At 36.8% G+C, this 21,748-nt stretch overlaps 2 protein-coding genes across 2 annotated transcripts; one reads left to right on the forward strand and one right to left on the reverse strand.

Moving 5' to 3' along the window:
• Positions 1 to 3,053: 3,053 nt before the first annotated feature.
• Positions 3,054 to 7,767, reverse strand: LOC128306607 (neuromedin-U receptor 1-like). The gene is given in 7 exon segments (XM_053044163.1): positions 3,054 to 3,083; positions 3,643 to 3,854; positions 5,492 to 5,933; positions 6,082 to 6,288; positions 6,375 to 6,486; positions 6,557 to 6,695; positions 7,299 to 7,767. Coding segments are annotated over 7 exon segments (1,611 nt in total).
• Positions 7,768 to 14,528: 6,761 nt separating this feature from the next.
• LOC128306425 (uncharacterized) lies at positions 14,529 to 16,251 on the forward strand. Its single transcript, XM_053043945.1, has 5 exons — positions 14,529 to 14,602; positions 14,761 to 14,841; positions 14,905 to 15,479; positions 16,022 to 16,049; positions 16,128 to 16,251. Exons 1-5 carry the CDS (start codon positions 14,529 to 14,531, stop codon positions 16,249 to 16,251), a joined length of 882 nt encoding a protein of 293 aa, XP_052899905.1.
• Positions 16,252 to 21,748: the final 5,497 nt, after the last annotated feature.

The following is a 21,748-nucleotide window of genomic DNA, read 5'->3' on the forward strand; positions in this document are numbered from 1 at the left end:
TTTATTTTGTTCGATAAAACAGGTATTTTCGTAGTATTTAGTAGTATACGTTATGCAAAAATCTCGTTGAAAAGGGTACTCGAACTGGGGGGTACGTCTGAAAAGGGTAGAACTAGGATAATCTACTAGTAGTAGATTATACAAGGATAACCTCCGAGTCCGTCCGAGATGTTATTTGGAGGTTTTTTCATCACCTCCGTCTGGTCAGTCTATATTTAGCTTGATGTAAACTGTCATAAATCACTCAAACACAATACAACAATACACGATGTACAACATTTCTCAAATTCTTCCTATTTTTGCGCTGCAACTACTATTATTATTATTATTTTAAATATAATTCTTCAGCTAACGTGAATTAACAAAGGAAATTTTGACACTCTTGTTGAAATGATACTTATTTACATTGTGTTTAGGCATGATAGTTTTACACAACTGCTAAGTACGTTTAAGAGCTATATTTTAGAGAAAATTGCGTCCATAATCATTACTGTGAGATTCTTAATTTCAGCTTATGGCCAAAGTTTAGCTAATGCTAACTAGTTGTTAAGGGTGATGTTTTGATAAATTAATCCAGTTCATTTCTTTTTCTTAAAATAAGGTTCTTTTTGTTGTGTTTAATTGAAATTTCTTCTTAAAGCAATATTTCCGATTTTAATGTTAGAAAATAAACACATGATGCAATGATGATGTTTGCTTATCCGTAACGGCGTTAATTGTTTAATATTAAATTTTGGGTATCACCGAAATAGGATAAGTTATAGCGCCGGAGAATTGGGGTTGCTAAAAATGGGTTACATTTTATTTTAGCTTGTTAAAAACATGAGTGATTTATTAAATCGGCCATATGGTCCTGCTGTTTTTGAGACGTCTTCATAATTAATTTTCGTGCTGTATGTAACCAATAAAAATCTGAACTACGTAATGATTGAACATACCGTAGTGTTCTAAATATTCTCATTCATGATTTATTGCTCCTTAGTGGGGTCAAATAGATAACTGACGACATATGCCGTATATTAAAGGGTGCCCCCGAAAGTATAAGCACGATTTAAAAGTTAGACAAAAAAATCCTGTTCCAGAAACTTTATGTTTATTTGATAACTAGAATTTGTGGAGTGTTCTGTACTATTTAAAAAAAATAAAAAAATACAATCGTATGCTAATGATCGCACTTTTGATTGGACGCCTCCCATCAGGTTAGCGGTTAGCGGTTAGCGTCCAAAATATCTCAATCGGTCTGGCTTCAGGGCAGTTCGGGGGATTCATTTCCTTCGGCACGTACCGTACCTCATGTTCTTCATACCATGCGATCGTGTCTTTGGCATAGTGGAGAGAGACCAAACATGGCCAAACAATACTGGACCAGTACTCCCGGATGTCGGGATCGGTCGTCATCGTCTCCGTTGTCACAAACGGTTCGGACATCATACCGCATTCGCAAATGGTTTGCAACAACATCGCCTTTTTCCAAATTTTTCGGGATTTGTCGGCTTCTTCGACGTCCTGGCACGGTGTTGACGGTGACCCGGAAAAGTTTTGTAGTCAAAATTTACGTACGACACATCGTCCATCACGATGCATGAGGATTGGCGACACAGCAGCTTGTCGTACAGCTTTCCTTTCTTAGCTTGAACGCTTTTGCTATTTCCCGGTCCAACTGCTGATCGACAGGACTAGAATTTCGTCCTTGTTTCGGCGCATTCTCAAAGCTAGACAGAATGCTTTTGCGCTTTTCCACGGAAATGCCTCGCTATTGAAAAACAGACGCTATTGAAAAAAAATAGTTTTAATGCACTAGCTAGTAGCTCCGAATGTAAACAATCAAGCATATCAAGAACCAGATGTTTTACGCCATCCGTTTACTCGATACGTCATTTAGAAATCGTGCTTATACTTTCGGGGACACCCTTTATATGCTGAATAATATTCTTCAATTTCATTCATATTACAATATATTAATACATCAAGTGAATGCTTATTAATTTGTAGGGTCTTGATCTTTTCTATTCCACAACAATGATTTTTGTCTTCAATTCATTACTGTTCTTTAACTGCATGATTTAATATTTCACCATTGTATGCTACACATTTAAATTTGATTAGAGTTCCGTTTATTTTCCGGCCGTCACGTTTATTACTTCAAACGCGACTCTTCACTCTATTTCATTTCTTCATCATTTATAACCTATATTCTGGATTCTCACAGAACTCCAGGTCTTTCCGACCTATTTAGTTTCCCCTCAATGATTCATAGCTCATACAGAAAATTATTTGCATCCAAAGCTTTTCAGTTACGTGAAGCTTTAAATGAGCTTTTTGTTTATCGAAATTTAAAATAGCCTTGAAAGCTCAGACTATTTCTTGATCAGTTTCGCTCGAAAGCTTCTAATATTTGATGACCAGGTGAGCTTTGGGCTGTTTGAAAGTCCTTTTAGCACTGTTTTTAGCACCGAATTTTGCGGATGCATGCCAAACGATTCTACGGCACATTTCCAATGAAGCATGAAGATGCAATGCAGCTCTGGATGAAGGTCTCACCAATACACAGGGCGAATGTAGGCCCACATAGCCACGTAGGACACAACCGTCTGACGACTTTTCAGGGCCGGAACTGAATACCGGTTGATGATGCCGATTATGTCCACCGTAACCGACCGTTAGCCTGTGGTTGAACTGCTTTCTGCCAGGTGGAGCATAAATCGTCTGCTGTACGAGTACGACTTATCTTGTTAGCGTAACATCCCCACATAGTCCGGAAATATCTACCCGTTACGTTGCGGTCTGGCCAGGTATGTGCATGGGTGCTTGTCGCAGTGCAAGAACTACTTCAGTGGCTTGATAACGGTAACACCGATCATGCATCGAAGCCTACTACTGTGCATAGCCGCAAAACGTACCGGGCTGCTGTCTATTTTGGGCTCTCCTGAATCTGTAGTATATGTAGTATTGACGAATACCCTTCAATTTCGGGGACTGCTTGAGTTATTTGGGTGGATGAAATGAAGCATTGGAGAACCACACTGTTAGGTTCATTATTAACGACGTTGCAGTTATTTGAATTTGAGTGCCACGATGCATTCCTAGAAAAAGGGACTTATTCAGTGAATGGCAGAAGCGATAAGTGTATAACAAATTGAGCTACGTATCCTACAAACTACCATCCAAATAAGTTTTTTAGAAGAGTAAAGATCTATATGTATATCAGGAAAACAAAGGTGAGTTTAGTTTCTTTGATGCAAAAACAGTTTGCAGAATTGAGGTAAAGTTAATTCAGCTGATTGTTTTGCAATTAGAGAATATTAGAATTGAAACAGTATTGTGTGCATAAAAAAGAATTAATTTGACAGGTTTATTTGAACGGAAAAACCTTCAAATGTAAGATTTCTTTATTGTTTCTTGCTCTTCCTTATCTTGTTCTTGCTTTATTGATTTCTACTTTGTAAGTAATGATAGAAATGAAAAAAGTCGTGAGATTTTGTTTTGTTTTTTCCATTCATTTCTCGTTTAAACAAACATTTTGTCCGAAAATAGCGTTCAGAGTTATTTATCGAATCGTTCTTAATGGCCCCATCTGGTCTGCAGATTATAACTGAAGTAATCCAGACAAAAGGAGCTACAAGTGTATAACATTTTACTTACTTTGAATGCTTCTCGGAATTTGTGGCTCATGATGTTATACAGAACCGGGTTGATGCAGGTTGAGATGTAGTACAGAATACCCGACACACAAGTAAGAATATCAAATGCTGTTCGTATAGCAATATTTTCGTTGTGGTCATTTGCATAAACTGCCATAAGTCGCTGCGCATGAAAAGGGGCCCAGCATAGGAAAAAGGCTATGACGACGGCCACTAACGAAAAGGCGAAGATATCATTAGTGCGAGGTTGTTTTGACCACCGTTGCTACCATAATCGATATTTTCGAACCATGATTTATTTATTTATGTTATAGATATTACATTGTCATGTGGTCTAATATCAATGAAATAGCGATAGTTATTGTTTATGGAAGCAACAAGTCATGTAGATATTAATTTAATAATGAAAACTCTTTGCTTACGCAAAGGCTTCATCATTCATTTTCATATGGAGCTAATTAATGTGGCAATGTTGATATAACTTCATTCATTTTTATACTATCTTCAGGTGAATTACAGATAAAGCCAATATATTATGAATAATTAATAGAATGCATCATTCGAATCAGATGTAGCTGGTGCCAATTCGCTGCATTCGTGGTAATAAATAGGTTATCTTAATAACATGTTAATTTTATATCAAAATACTGTATGCATTTGTTAAATTGAACAAGTTTAGCCATTCTTTATACAAGTATCCTTTCTTTGATCAGAATTTTCAACCATTGTCTCTTTATTGAGATATGGTTTACCGACGAAGTTGACTGAGACTAACGCTTCTCCATGCAGGTATGCATATTAGTCAAATATATCTTGACCTTTTGGACAATTGCAACGGACTTTCTTGTCCGTCACATAGAAATAAATGGCCGAATTAACTTCCGTCTTTTTTTAGCTGCTACGGTCGGGTACTAGCAGTTCCAGAGTATTATAGATGTTTTCGCGTCAGCAGGTAGATGGATGTTATTTATTCCCTGATGGATTAGGTGGTAGGAACAAACCTTAGTTCGAAGTTCTTTCTCCTTAGCGGCCGTAAGCATATAGAGTTTTCGCAGTAAATAATCAACTAGAAGATATTTACTACTGACTGGTGAACCGACTACCAGATGACAAAAAATTTTCATTTGAATCTCATGAAACTTTTTATCAATTTATCGCTTTTTTCAAACACGCGTTACAAAATTATCTTTCTTTTTCTGGACGCTTTATATTCTATTGACCGGAAATACAGCCTGGCTGTTTTTCTTGAACAAAAAAAAAATCTATTGATTATTTTGCCTTTCCTCTAGCAATGTATATTAATGTGTTCATGTTTGCTGGGACTGCTACGTTGTATTTAAATTTAGTCTGATTCTAAATGCAGGGTCGTAAGAATCAAGACATTTTGTTTTGATTTCATTTTATTTGTTTTAAAGATTTATTTTTCATTGGAAGAAGAAATTGACCGGTGTTGAAAACAGAGAAAATTAATAGCCGTGACACAAAATTTTCGTTTATTAAACTAGGTACAAAAGGAAAAAGAAATAAATCTAATCTAAGAAGTAAAAGAGGTAAGTAGAGACGAACTAAGCTCGACCCACTAAATGGTTTATGTTCATGTTCACCAATGTTTCCTATTAGTAGTGATTTGAATAGAAATGTTTATGGGGTTACATAAACATGGATATCCTTTGAACTATTTTCATACGCATTGCGTTGACACCGGTTGAAATTTCAACCATACACTAACAGAGTCCATAAAAAAATAAAATCCTTGCTCCTAATCCTAACCATTATAACGTTTGAATCATTAATTTAAACCCTTTAACCCAAATAAATATTTTCAAGTAATAGAATTCATTGTAGCTTACCAAGCATTTTCACCACATGTCGGGTGCTGTTATAGTGTGCCCGGGTGGAATAATTTATTCGACCGTCCTCAGATGCTCCCGAGAGTTGTTGTTCTAGTTTTTGGTGACTGCCGGTGACACTTATCGAGCTGCTGCCATCTCGAAACCCAACGGAAGAACTGCCTATGGAACAATATTGAGACGGAACCAAACTTTGCCTGTTCCTATGTTGCTGGTGTGGATTATGATGAGATGGTCTGGCAAGCGACATAACTGACTCTTTTGCTGCTTCCTCCGATCTTCGATGCTGTCGCACTGGGTTAGCTGGATAACTTTTTGCGTAGTGCAGGTAAGGCGATGGTGGCATTGGCAGAGTGTCGGTATAGTGATGCAGTGGTGAGACATTTTGATCACAGTGCAATGTTACGAGTGTTCGTTGTGCACTGCGCTTGAAAATGCTGCGCTGTGTACAATAAAGGTGATAAAATGTAAACAACATGTCTTTTGGACAGTACATCATCACTGTGCAATCATAAATCATGACGAAAGTAATTGAGCCTGGTAAGGACTTTGTTTGCTATCAAGTTATTGTGAACAATGTTTAAACATACCTTGAGTCGAACGCTCGAGCTTCGATAAGTCCCGCATCGAATTACCTTCGACCGTCGCAGCTGTAACCAGATTAGAATGTAAAGAATTGTTATCACACTCATCGGACAGACAAAAACGAGCACAGTTGAGATGAAGAAAAGATGCTTCGTTTGTTCGTGGCGTACAGTACACATACGAAATTGTGTATCAATTTGCATCGACAAAGCCTGTGAAGCGAGACAAATAAAGATGTTTAAATTTGCTTGGTTTTGCAAATCTAAAGATAATTTTTAAAATGGGAACACCAAAGTACCTGTGGAATGGCAAAGCTAAAAGCAATCACCCAAATAGTTATCACAAACCGGACTGCTCGCGATAGTTTGGACATTGTGTGTGACAGGAAGGGTTTGCAGATAGCGACGTACCTGTTGTAATATGGAGCAATGTTACCGTACCATACTATTTTTGTATTGCAATATTTCAGCGTTATCCTACCTTTCTACAGTGAATGCCGTTATTGTAAGCACTGTCGCGTTGACGGAAGATTCAGAAGCAAAGCTTACTATTTTACAAACAGAGTTACCGAAGGGGTATGGGAACCTGTACCAAGTATGATAGATATCCTGGGGTACGCCTGTGTTTAGAGAAGTAAAAATTCATTCTCTTCAAACAATACAAATTTCTTATTGCAAAGTATTCTGAATAAAGCTAATATCCTATATTTGAACTTCCTCCTTTCAAGTAATATTTTGCGAAATATTTGTAATAATTTTTAGATATCAATGGAGAGACTAGGATCGAAGATCAGGAACGCTAGTAGGAGAGAACGATAATCGTAGGGAAAGGATAGAGAAATAGAAAAACAAGAGAAAAGGGCGCAATTGTAGTAGTGTGTGCTATAATAAATTATAGCACGAACAAGGTAAAAGGAGTGCATATCCTGCGCGAGGGGATAATAGTTAATCACAGTGGTAGTCAAAAATTGAAGATAACAGTCGCAGCTGGTTTTCGAATTTGATTTTGGAAAATAAATCTGAACCATTGTACTCTTCTATCATACATATTTACGTATTTTATATTTGCGAAGGTATACAATCTAATAGAACTTTTTAAAATTTACAACAAACAAAATTAATTGAATTATTTCAATTGTTTTATTTTTATTATTACTTGAGTCAAAAGAATGAGTCATTATAACAAAAATTATGTTCAAATAGTGTTTTGAGTATCTACTAACCTGTAATCAATAGCAGTAAATCCGAAATTGCTAAACTAAATAGGTAGTAATTGGTGGCGGTGTGCATAGACTTATTACGTGATATAACAATGCATGTGATGATGTTTCCAAGCATCCCGATTACAAAGATGGTTGAGTAGATGATACTTATCGGAATGACGATCCATAATGTATCCCTTATTTCAAATGGTATAGTACCATTTGCGCTACCGTTCACTGCCTAAGCATTACCGATTTCAGTTTCACCCACTGTCAAGTTGAAACTCACATTTAATCCGATAGTTATGTGCTCTTCATGACTAAATGTTAAATTAATAGTTCCATCGACATCTTTTATCGCTGCTTGGGAGCTGGTCAATATTTTTCTCTGTGTTAGAAGTCGATGGACGGTTCGGTTTGAAATGATGTCCCATTGTCCAGATCCATGTAATACCTGGTTTTGTTGGTCGAAGGAACCGTAGGATATCATCGCGCTCGCTAGACTGTATTACATTATACTAGCTATATGAGTGCCTTAGATGATGATAAGAAAAATCCGATTTAGCACATTGTTCAGCGTTCGTAGAGTGACTGTAGTGTCACGTATGTTATGAAATTGCAAGTTTCTGGATGAAAATCATTCAAAGCACTTCGAAAAAATAAAACTCCACATACACATTTTTATGACATTTTCAGGAATCACAATCGGTTGCTTATAAAATTTCCTACCTCCTTAAAATTTAAGTACGCTTAAAATAAACATTGCCTGAACGATTTTCGTATTACAAATATTTAACGGTTAGCATTCGATTGATTTTAAAAATTCTTCAATTTGACGTGGATTATTTTGTGAACTGGAATGCTTTAACTGTTTTTGTATGTTGTTCTTAATAAATTGTGGTATACTACTATGTAAATTTTTACTTAAGTGTCCATAAAATATAGAGTGACTGGGAGATCGACTGGACTATCACACGAAAATACCGGTTATTCGTGCTACAAGTAAGATCAAAGAAAGCTAGAAATAACAAACCAGCTAGACCAGCTAGAAATAACAATCAGTGAAGTGACTGATTGTCTACTTTTTCAGGTTTACGCTTCAGTGCTATTATTTCAAGGGGGTTTCAGCGCTATTATTTCAAGGGACTGAATGATCTCAAATATTAGTGCAGAACTGTATTTATTAAGAATTAATTAAAAGCAGCTTCTTAGTGAACTAATCCAAAATGCAACGGAATAGCTAAAACATAACTCAAATCCAAGAGCACGTTTATTTTAGCAAGCTGTTCACCGTAGTCACTATCTGAGCGAACGCTTATATTTATTTTTTATCAGTTGTGACACAATAAGCAGCTGTTAACTATATTGCTCGAAAAACATCCACACAATTTTAATGCAGCTATCAACTTAACAACTAAAGCTGGCATCCAACTTAGGTCACGCTAGTTTTAGCTGATGTGTGATAGTAAAATGTACTTTTTTTTTCATTAGAACGATCTGGCCAATTCCTTCCTGCCTTCGGAGTGGAAATTTTGGTTCGGTACATTCGTGTTAATACTACCGCTGCTATGCAAACGGGCCGCCCCTGTGAAGAGCACTTATAAGGGGCAAAATGACCAAATGAACAGTTTTTAGATGATGGAAATTTAAAGCAGGCTGCATCTAAAATTTACTAGGCATCTCCAAGAGTTATTACATTTCACACAATTTGTTTTTTGATCTACCAAAAATTGATGGTTTACATACTGCTTGTGCTACTCATATACTACTATGTGCTACTCAGCTTACCAATCAACTAATTTAATTTCCCAAGGGATACGATGTCCTATAATTGAAATAAGACATGTATGGCAAAGTTATTTGACTCTAAGAACACATTTTTATTTACGTGAATATTCGATTTGACAGTGGCGGTTTTAACGTTCTGCGGGTTATCCCAAATTCGCCGGTGTATTAAATATCAACTCTTTTTACAAACATAGAATTTAACAGGGGCCCAGTGTGTTTTTTACTGCTTGGAGCCTCGCAAACCCGTTTACGACTTTACTACGCTTGCAAGCCCTAAAGTGTAGATCTGCCACTGGATTTGGAGATAATATATTTGAAATAACCATGGTAATGTGCTAACCAACGAGAACGTGGTCAATTCGTAATGTATAGTGCTTTCACATTTCCTTTTCGTACATTGATATGATAGATGAGACTCATACCCTAAACAATCGGAAAGCATTTTCTATGGAAAAATAAATGGAGATAATAACAACACTGCGACGTTATCAACAGGATCTCTATCTACCCACACGATATGGCGGATAGGAAAACAAAAGTAGGTACAAAGTACCTAACCAGTCTTGTTGCAATTCAGTATACATACACTTTTGGAATCATTAATTTGTCAAGGATTTTGTCCAGAATTGATGATTCATGGAAGCAATCAATATTCAAATGAACGGCATGAAACGTAAACGAGGAAATCATTGAGTTTCTTCGTTGAGTAACGTCTGATAAAAAGACGAAAATGGCCAAACACATCCAAACAGGTGATGGATTTCTGAAAAAAATTGTACACTATTCAATTTTGATGTTTTGTTTGAATGAGTCTTAGCTGCTGTTCAACCGGAATGAATGTATAACGAAATATGTGAACACTGAAACAATCAATAAGATTGTTTATATACTTAAGGTTCAATTTATCATATTTATAAACATATAAACATATTGTTCAACATAACATATTTCAACTCAGGTTGTTTTTGCCGAATACCACCGAGAGAGCTGCACCGATTTGTATGAAAGTTTCGGTCTATGTTTAGTAGATATGAGAATAGGTTCTCGCTAGTTTCACGTATTTTTATTTTTTGATGCTTTATGAATCTATACTGAGCTCAAATAATAAATGATCGCTCATGATTGGCCTTAGATGTCTCTTTTCTAAGGTCATTTCATGGCACAAATGTTTCCCAAGCAACCCTATTCTTTTGGACTAGAGCGTAATTAAAATGTTGACCCATCATACTTTAATAACTACCATCCAGAGAAATAAACATTGGCCAGGAGCGATAAAATGCTTTCAATGTTTGTTCTGCGTACCGCCATTCTGATTCTGTGGTGCATCATCGGATTATAATTAGATTGGTGAGATGATCTCATCGCAAAAGCTGTCACCAAGCGATGCCAATGATACAAGCATCCAGCAAAGTCCTTGGTATTCCTGCACTATTTATACGTTATTGGAAGTAAACTGCATTCTTTCTTCATTTACTAATGGACCGATACTTTCACTAATCGATCGATATCGTTTTTCTTATATTTTTCTTACTAATGTCCACTTTATCTCTTGGTGGCCAAAATATTTTCTACTTGGCAGTAATATTCAAGGGGCTCTGTTTTTTTACCTTATCTTCATTAATTAATGCAATATGCGATTTTCACACGACAGAACCGAGACAAAATCCTTTCCGCACCGTTCCCCTGGGACTGAATATCCGAATACTTGATAGAATTAATTGGTATGGCCATTCAAACAACATGAATATCAATAGTTTACCAGTAAATCATCCCAGGTTTTAAAATTAAGTACTATGACAAATAGCTTTGGTAAAATTTTACTTGATTATCATAAGATTATGAAAATACGGCACTGCCGTCATACTATAAATTAAATAAAAAATATCATAAGATTACCATTTACACACTGGACTGGACAGAGCGCAATTTTAAGCATTAAAAATTAGGTAAATTGTAAAAATCAAGCCCTCAAAGCCTTCAACTAATTTTCCTCCATATGTCTATTTAGATCCATCCTGTCTATAAACTTCATCCGTCTATTGCACGGTACGTTGCAAATAATATAACGAGTGAAGATTCTGTCAGGACCGCTTGATCTCGCTAATTGGATTTATATGGTTTAGTATAATCCTTCATGATTTACAGCCACATCGCAGCACCCATAGTCGCAGCTGACCAGTTTCAAATACTGTTTTAAATAACTCTGGAACTTAAAGGTTCATATGACGCAATCAATTTTCTAACATATTTAATTAGTAGAGGTAATTCTATTTAACCATATAGGTCCAACCATAAGTCCTAGATGGGTTCAACAGTATGTTGGTTGGATTACACAAAAATTCAATTAAGCAAAAGTACGATAAAGGCTTTGTAATGCTCTAGTTAACCGGTGCTTAATCGTATGCCTTTATAAAATTAGATTGAAAACTAATACACCAAACACTGGAAGGAAACACATGTATATATTAACACATTCCTGAGTACGACCTTAATTATGTTTTTTTCAGGCGGCATTTTTTAACGAGTAATCCGTATCATTGTACTTCCAATGACACTTTCATTATCATATAATTGAAATTAATTAATATATTGATACACTTCTCTGCCTATTCGTGATGATGAACGATCGGATTATCTGATGCGGGTTGAATGTTTGATCGTGGTTATTAAGTAAATGAAAATCACTTTATTGTCGTCACACTATCACATCTTTATATTCGTGGTGTGGATTAGATTCAGATGTTTTAGTTTTTTTTTCTTATTTGCCAACATTCACTAAAAAAAACGGATGCCATTTCCATGGTATTTGGCAAACACATCGGCACAGAATAGCATTCGCGAAGTACGATTAGGCGTTAAGATTTACATCTGCACATACACGCGGTCTCCGTTATTGGAGCAAGATAGATTTAATACCATTGCGGTAACATCACGTACTTCATCGCCCACGAGGGCCAACGATACTGTTTGAAACGGTCAGGAATTGCAAACGCACGTGCTCTAACAGGCGGCACCGGAAACGGAAGCCGCTAGTTCTCCGGTTGGTAGAGTAGAAATTCGAACTGCTTCGGCAAACAGACCAGCCGAGAATAATCACGGCTAACGATAAGGCGGTAGCAATACACACAATGCTCTCATCGCCTGTACCCCGATCCAAATCGGCCTGCAGAGCGCATGTTTAGGCGACGAGCTTGCACGACCTATCTCAAATCGTTGCATGCAATGAGCATTCTCTGTCGGTTCGCGTGGTGTGTACAGCAATACGTTGTTTTTTACTTGTTGTTATTGGCGATGATGCTACATATTTTGTAGGTACCACTGATATTTTACACAAACGATTAGACGTATCCATTTCAATTGTTTCATTGTTAATTGAATTACTTAATGTGGATAAATTGCCGCATTCTTAATTGTAATAACTATTTTTACTAGAATGGTTTGAACCGAAAAGCTTTATTGTACCAGGATTTATTGTACATCTTTTTTTATTGAAAACAAATTACAACCATTTCGCTTCGTAGACTCTCGAACGAACAATACAAAATTTCTTTGCATCATTTTTTTACATAAAAAAATGCAACCTGCAACCTCTCTCTCTCTTCTTGGCGTAACGATCTTCTACTAGGTCGTGCTTGTCATTTCTGGTTTGCTAGATTTAATTTTACCACGTAGCTTTATATAATCCTTAACTTATCCTTCACTTGAAGAATTTATCCTTGCTACGGGGGATTCGACCGGTTAGGATTTTGGGCCGGTCCTGTCGTGTAAAGACCGGCGCCGCTACCAATACACCACTCGCCGCCAACTAATAGTGCAAGTGGTAAAACTACTAGTTATAGCGACTCTTTCATTCTCCTTTTGCAATTATAGGACCAGAGCGCCATTTGAACAGCTTTTTTCTGAGCATGTTTCCTTCCTTCTATAAATTATAAGCAAACACCTAACAAACAGGTACAAACAACTGAATAAAGGGTAATAAAAATAAAGGAAGACTAATTAAAGGCACATTTTGCATTAATGTCCCTTTCTCGCTATTGTAAATAGCCAACAAAAGTGAAAACACCCCGATATTAGTATAAAATGTTGAATACACTAATGACTGTTTCACGGCGTGTGCCTTAACTATTCCTTTTATCGGATGCTTTTTATCATCCGACACACATGATTAATTATATTGGTTATCAAATCAGTGGTAAGTAAAGAGCGGAAATATTCCGACCATTTTGTAATGTTTTTTTCTATAAAAGAAACATTAAATTGAGAAGGATTTTTTATCTACTTTTGTTTATTAAAGATTTCATCTTATTTTTTTATTGTAATCAAGTTTTCATTACAACTTCCAAATAAAAGTCGATTTAATACTGCGAGTGTACACTCAACTCAGCAACTCAGTTAATAGAATTAGTCAGTCTCATTACACAGCAACTTAGTTAATAGAATGTAAATTTTAATTGAATGTCAGGTTAATTTTTACATAGTTATATTTAAATAAATAAAAATAAAAATATTTTATACACATTTTCTATCAGTTTAATATTAACTGAAAGCAAATAGACCGGATCAAGCTAAATAATTTTAAATCATGAGCATTTTGACGATTAACTCTTGGAACGCAACTGATTGCGGAACACTGACCTATGGGCACACGTAAATGGTCAAAAACTATCAAGGGATTATTTGTTGCTATGAGAACTAGTTGGAATGAGTTCTTTTGAAAACTTAGTTGAATATCCCATGAGTTTGAGGAGCTCGGTGTATGTCAATCAATCTGGATAGTTTCAGTATTTGGTGAACGTTGCCCACAACAACAACTAATCCCCAGTGAGAATGAATAGACAGCAAAATATAGCAAATAGCTCCGGAAAGTTTAACCGAAACCAGTTTAAACGCATTGTAAATCATGACAAACAGCCCGTTACTGTAGAGAAATGGTTTAGAAGGTAAGATGTACATTTCATAAATGAAATGAAAGATCGTTCATCAGCTGTTTGAAAAACATGTAGGAAGGTATGGCGTCAAGTGAAAGTTTTTTTGTTTGTAACATTTAAGAGATTTTGGACGTCATGTAACAGTGAAACACTTTAAGACAAAAGAGCCAGCCAGTGTTAAATATGTATTCATATTAAAAAATTTTATGGTTAAACGAGTTGGCCCAGCCGTGTGGGTTGTATTGGAATCCGGTGTCTCACATGACAGGACCGGCATCATATTCCTTCTTCTTAGATAAAGACATACCCCAATATTTGGTTTCTTCGGGCGTATAGAATTGTGCGCTAGAATACGCGCGCGCATACGATTTTGAATCTACTCTTAGAATCAATGTGAAATCTAAACATATTAATCATTAGAGACGACCAGATCTTCCTTCAAAACATGTTCTTAAAGAGATTGATACATGTGATTTTTTTTAAATTTATTTAAAGAATTCACTGGCTCATGGTTGTATCCGGGTTAAGCTTTATGATGTATGGATCAGTGTGGAATTTATTCAACAATTTTTTGCACAATCCACTCACATTTTACGTAGATACCGCACAGTAAGTATGTATCCATGATACGCTCTTTAAGACACAGGCCATCATACACAATTGAATAGCAAATATCTCAAACATAAAAAATATCGCTTGATCTTTAAAAAGCAAATATCGAATAAAACCATCGGAACAATTTTTTCTTCTCCAAATCGTTTCACTAGTCTGCATTGGAATACAACTTTTCCAGCAGTCAGCCTTTGCCAAGTAGTTAATGGAGAATCCGTTGCAGAACTAACAGAACAGTAATTTGATTAAAAAAATGCTTTGTTGTGTGTGCTTTATATGTTTGTTACGATGTATTACAGATATTTCGGAGCAGATCGTGACCCTTTGCTGGACAGTCTTATAATTGACATTGCGTTTTATGGTGGCACATGCTACTCTTGTGAGGAATGTCACCTAGACGCTGCCTCATTCGCAGCGTCGGTAGACTGTGCGGCTTTACGCAACTTCACCGAAATCGTGCGGCGTCATCGGGTACCTTGCGAAGAGCTGCTTACGGATTGTCATTGGCAGAAGGAATCCTTCGATTGCTGTCGCTTCTTTCACCCTCTTGATACGGAGTTTGGACGATGTTTTAGTGTCAATGCAGCTAACTACGCGGGTGTAACGTCAGCGACCCCTTCGAGGCTCGTTAGTAACCGAGCAACCGGTCCGGGGAGGTTGGAATTTCGTGTACTCGAAGACGTTCAGCTTTACCTTCACGATGAATTCAGCGTGCCTTACTCATATGTTGACCGCTCTTTGCGCGAGACTGTTCTCTGGGGCACTCGTAAAGAAATTGTCATACGTATAATAGAAATGGAAAATATGGACACAGTACACGAGTTGCCCATCTGGCGACGTAACTGTCGATTCCCTGGGGAAACTGTGGATGAAGGTAAAGTTATCTAAAATGCAGCTTACATTTAAAACCTAAACATGTACCATACAATGTTTTACTATCATGATGTATCAGAGCACTATAGTAAAATATTGAGATTCGAGAAAAATTACTTTCTTTTCGTAACCAGTACAATTTCAAAAGTCCCGCAGCTCAATGTCGTAACGGGAGTCATCTGTTTGAGCTGTCCGATTAAAACATCACATATTGAATTTTTATCGTTGACACTATTTTAGCACATCAATTATATCAGTATTATAGCTTCTCCACATGCTCGATTGAATGTTTCTGGAGAACTCAGCTTCAGTTTTGTAATTGTACGCATCATCTAATGCCACGACCTTTGACAATTCCGGGTAACTCCCCAGGTAATACATATTTTAGAATGACTAGCTATAAGATCGATTTTTCTTCTCTCCCTTAAGCGTATGAGACTCAAGTATGTTCTTTCGAAGGACTCACCTGCCTTACGGAACATTCGGTTAATATTGCTCGAGCGCGTAAGCAATGCTCTTGTCTTTCGTCCTGTGTGGAACCAGAATACTTCGTCGTTCATAAGTCAGACGAGTAAGTAATTTTATATTATCTAAACACCACATACCAATGGGGTGGCATGGCGTATTACACTCGATCTCATTTGTCCAGTATTTTCGCCGAAACAGAGGAAGAAGAAGGACGTGTAACAGTTCGACTTCTATCGCTACCCTACGAAAGATTCGTGCGTAACATCGCCAAGACGGAGATGGATCTGTTCAGTAAGTATGGATAATTATTGTAGCTAACAACAGTTCGCGTAGGAAAATAATCTACGAGTTCTTCAAATTCTTCCACTGCTCACTTCTATCACACTGCTTGCTGTGTACTAATGGATATGTAGTAACATATGTTGACCTTTCGTTTTTCGCACAAATTACTCAACCCTCGCTCACCACATGCAACTACTAATTCGTATCCACAGTCGCGCTCGGTGGTTTGATTGGCCTTTTCTATGGAATGTCTCTACTGACAACTATTGATTTTATCATAAACGTCTGCCGCCTGACTATCCGATTTCTTGGTACCTGTCATCAGCGTTGGTTAATGGGGCAGAAAACTTTGCCCACTGAAAATGGTATCGTACTACGTTGATTCCGTTTCCTATAAGCAAGTTTTAAACCGTTATCATACCGATACACTTCTAAAAACAGGAATAAAATTGCCGTTCTCATACTAAACATTAGTTTATTATACTAAACACGACAATTACCAAGTCAAATCCGTTCCACATCTATTGCACTATATTGTTTGATATGGTGATATTATAATTTATTATAGGTTCACTAATTCCTAGATATTCTCTATATTTTACAATGCAACTATACTAAAATACTGACAGAATATAATTATATAAGTTATTATTTTGTGGCATCTCAAAATATCTTGGGCAGTATATATGGCCTGGCCGTTCTAACGAAATAAAAAATTATCTAGAATAATATAGAGAAATTGATCATACGGCCCTTGGCCGTCATAATGGAAAAATATAATAATATAGAGAAATAGTTACAAATAGTTAAAACGGAGAAATAGTATTAAAAAAGTAAAATAAATTAAAGGAAATGTTGTTATTGTGCATAAATAAAAAAGAGTTCAATTTACCAAGATGTTGCAAAGTGGCACACACTTATTAAGATATAAAAGACTGCTGATTGAGCTAGAAAGAGTAAACAATAAATAACTAACTAACTGTTCTGAAGAAGTGGCAAGAAACAGGGAAGTTTATTGTAGATGGTTTCAACATGCACAAAGTTATTTTGATGAGAAGTTGCAGAAGAGTATTAGAAAAAGCATTTATTTTCCTCAATGAAGATAAGAAACTCAACCTTATTTTCATGGCTTGGGTGTTTGGATGAAGGCATACCGAAATTGAACTTTATTTAACATTTTATGCTCAAGAAAGTTTATATTTGTTACATGGTTGTTAATAATAAGTTGCAACATGCAAGACATAATAAGTTGTACGTATATTTAGGATAAATACTTTCAATCCAAAGAAACACTATACTGTCGTTATATCTTATCTGAACCTGGAACTGATGCTTAATAACATTTTTATTAATATTGAGAAAAAATTACACCACTTTATTAATTAACTACATTAAATAAAATAAATCGTTTTCCAAACTAGTCGCGAAAATTAAAATTTATAGCTCCGGGTAGCAATCAATACACGAGCTATTTACTGAACCTCACATCCAAACCTTAACAGAATAACCAGTCTATGAGTGAGTAATTGATGAAGCAACATTTTAAAATGCTACCCGATGTCTTAAAGCAACTGGAAGGAATGAAGTATTAAAGCCTTTTGATCCCAACATAGTACTTTCGATATTACTTGAAAACATTAACAAAATTCAAGCACGATACTAACAATGAGATAAACATTGTCTTAAAATAACATAATAAACATAGAATATTGATTATAACAGCCAAATAAAGCAATTAAAATATGTGAAGGGATTTGATGCCAAGGACGGTTCTGATTGCAGTCATGGAGCTCATTTGTAACCAATCAAAATTGTAAGTCGTAGAACGTCTACGCTGTAAACTAGCGAGTAAACGAAGCACTTTTTTGGTGGTGGACTGAGCCGAGGCAAATATTGTTGTTGGCTGTAGTGAACTATATGGCACCATAAATATAATACCTTTATCGCACTCGCTGTATATATTTTCTTGTCTTCATTTTCGCGCAAAGAAACGATGAGAAATACTCGTTAAAAGTTTTTCTCGCCGGTTGATTCTTAGTAGTTTTTCATCGTGTACACTGGTGCAGTTTTGTTGCAACTGGGCCATGGACGGGAATATACTGCTTTGTCCTACGGACTTATCCTTTGCCGTCTTTCGATAACTGTCGTCAGGGTGATTGATTTGTTTGTTGCAAATTTTACAGTTCAATGTTTTGCTTATCGTGTGGAGTTGTGGTCCATTGAAATTTGCTCTTGTAATTTACATTTACTGTAGGTACTTCAATTCCGTTAACGAACATCGGAACCATAATATTTCCGATTGTTCAGATCAGTTGAATCAGTTAATGATTAATTAACAGCTTTAAATTTCAAATTAAATAGAACTAAAACACTTCACGAAAAAATATTTTTCTATTAGAATCACGTTGACTGCAACGTCGGTCTGGTGGAGGTCCGCTTGCGACTACTAGAGCCGTTTTGATAAGGGTGTACGTTCTTTGTGACCACTAGTAATATATTTTTTCATTAGAACTTAGTCGATGTGCATTATCCTTTGTGACATGGTTGACATTTGCCTCTGAGTCATGAACTTTGTCCAAAACTGATGAAATCCTATTTGCCGCTTTTGAGAGGAAGATGTTCAGTAGGATTGTTGGTCCCGTATGTGTTGAAGGACAATGGAGGAGCCGCTACAATGACTAGCTCTATAAGCTGTCCGACGAATATACTGTTGTACAATGAATTTGACTCGCCAGGCTCCAGTAAGCTGGACACGTCATAAGAATGACACCGAACGGCCTAGCTAGCCCTTTCAGGTCGTCCACATGGACAGGGAAGGCATGGTAGCCCAAGTTAAGATAGAGTAATGGTGTTGATGCGTCCGCTAGAAAGGCCGGGATAATGGATTGGCATACGAAGGCGCTCGACTGTGAGCGATTTAAAAGACCGAAGCGAAGCGGTTGTTACGCGTGATAAGTAAGAAGTAGTCAGCTATCACTTGGGAACTTTATTGTTTCAGTTATTAAGAAAAGATATACCAAGTACAAGCCTCTTTGATCTATTGCAAAATGTCATTGTTCTGTTTTGTTGTGACATCTTTAAAAGTGCATGCACAGTTCGTTGGCCGTTGATTTGCGACGAATTGCCGGCAGAACCGAAGGCAGTGCAAAATAAGCTTAGCGCTCAACGTGATAATAATCAAATCTAAAATTAAATTGTATAATTACATTTTAGACAAATTAATAATTTTATAATATTTCCTAGACGTTATAAAATTCCTTTCAGAGGGTAGAGCTTACCACTCGAAGGGTAAGCTTTGTGTTTTTTATCATCTCAAGGCAAAACGGAGAAACAAACACAAGGACGGAGGTGTAATCGAAAGTGGGAGAAACAGAAAAAAGCCACATACTATCGAAAGTAAGCGAACGAACAAAACAAAATAATTTTCATGTAGTCACGACAGCGGTGTAGAATGTGTTCTTGCTCGCATCTCAAGGAGAAATATTGCTCGTTCGGCGGCTCATATCCGAAAAACATTCGTATCTCATGACATTCATTTCTCGAGGTACCAGTGTATTGATATTTGTTATTGCATGTATAATATAAACAGGCTTGTCTATTCTTAAATAAAACATAAAAAATTTAAAAAAAAATTAAAAACTTCAATGAAGTCTGGTACTATTGAGCAACCAGGCGTCCCCATAATAATAACAAAATAGCGTGTTGCGACAAGTACTTGTAGTACTGCCGTGCTTAATTAATTAAATTAATTAATTAATCTAATTAATTTAAATTAATCTTAATTAATTTAAATCTACGTGGATTAATTAAACCTATGAAATTGTCTGTTAGGGCTAGCTGAGGTCGGTGACAATTCATGATATCATAATCTTTCAAATTACACTAGCGAAGATATCGTTCCTATATTAAGTTCATGCCTTCATATTCTTGAAAGTTATTTGGATTTCGCAGATCAAACCATACTATACCTTCGGAATACTTCTAGTGCACAAATTTCCTAACACATAGGATAATAGAAAATCATGTGATATAATCATAATAGATATCAAAAATAGGATCAATAATACATAATAGAAATCAGTTGTACAATGTATGGAAAAATTGTATCATGAAGATTCCGGTGAAGGTTTACTCGTGTTACATCGTGTTGTGGTACGTAAGGATAATGACCTTATTGATTAATAAACCGCGTAGAGTGTCGTATGAAAACTAATTTCATCGACTTGTTAAATCCTCATGATAAACACTGAAAAATGAAAGAACACACGCATCGCTTCTCATTACCTCTAGCCAGCTCCTCATCACTTCAGCATGAGAATCGCAACTTGTGCTACTTTGTAGATGTTCTGATCGTGGAACTCGCGATGCCTAACACACGCACTACTACCCTTGGTCGACAGCATGAAGACTAAACACACTCCGTTTTGTTGGCCTTGCCACGCTACCCATCCTATTTCCGGCTAGCTAGAAAGTCGTCGAGTAAAATGTAGCCTTCGCTCACGAAGTGCCTGCTCATGGGTTTGCTTTTCGGTGGCGTTGAATCGAGACGTTAGTGTATGCAAACAAGGACATCAGATATATTCAACGCACACGATGAGATATGGTGTTTTTTGCTGATGAACGCTATTCAAGCGTGTGGAAGCAGAAGCCCACACGATACGGCTATATTTTAAAAGCGCAAAACTTTACATCACCATAAGACTGGTTGACCGAATCAAGTTGTATTCCCTGGTCAATATAGTTTCAGTTGGCAAAATCATTGAGTAACGTTTTTGCCATGTTTGAACTATTATTAGTCTCCTTATCCGGTTAATATATTTTTTTCATAATTCTCTCATTTTTTACTGCCTATGTGTGCCTTAGTTTCGTTCGGCTTACATATAATCGTGTTGTTTATGCTGATTTTACTTTACATACACCAACTACTGTTCTGTTTTCATTTTTCGATTATTTTCAATCATCTTTCTTTCATGGTATATGCTGGTGAAAACACCCTGTAGCGCCCTCGACACTCAGTATTCCATTAGCATCGCCTGGTAGCGACAGCACTTCGTTGAACTTTCGACCATCACGCGCCAGCACCTCGCTGCCGATGACTATCATTGGCCTGAAGCGACGTACAATTCGGAACTGTTGTGCCCTCCGTACTATTATGTACGGTCCAAACAACACGCAAGTCTAGCCGTACGCTGGCATTGGCTAGCTCACATGCACTACCACATGAACTGTATGGGCTGAGGCGCGCGGAAACATTTGCAGCCGAACCAGCTGCCCACTGTGTCTCTGATGAGTGTAGCGTCAACCGGCCGAATCCGAACGGTAAGAGGATTGTGGGGAACGCAATTGTAAATACTAAAGAGCACGTTAAAGGACCCCGTGCTGGTGTTCGTGTGCTGCGGGAACGAAAAATAAAAGCTTAGTAAAGCTTTACTTATACCTCAGTCGACGCTCGACGCTGAATACGAAGGTACTGACTCGATTCGTATTTAATTCGGGCCACTGTTCCGATTATACGATTGC

Source organism: Anopheles moucheti, chromosome X (assembly GCF_943734755.1).
Source record: "Anopheles moucheti chromosome X, idAnoMoucSN_F20_07, whole genome shotgun sequence".
NCBI classification, from domain to species: domain Eukaryota; kingdom Metazoa; phylum Arthropoda; class Insecta; order Diptera; family Culicidae; genus Anopheles; species Anopheles moucheti.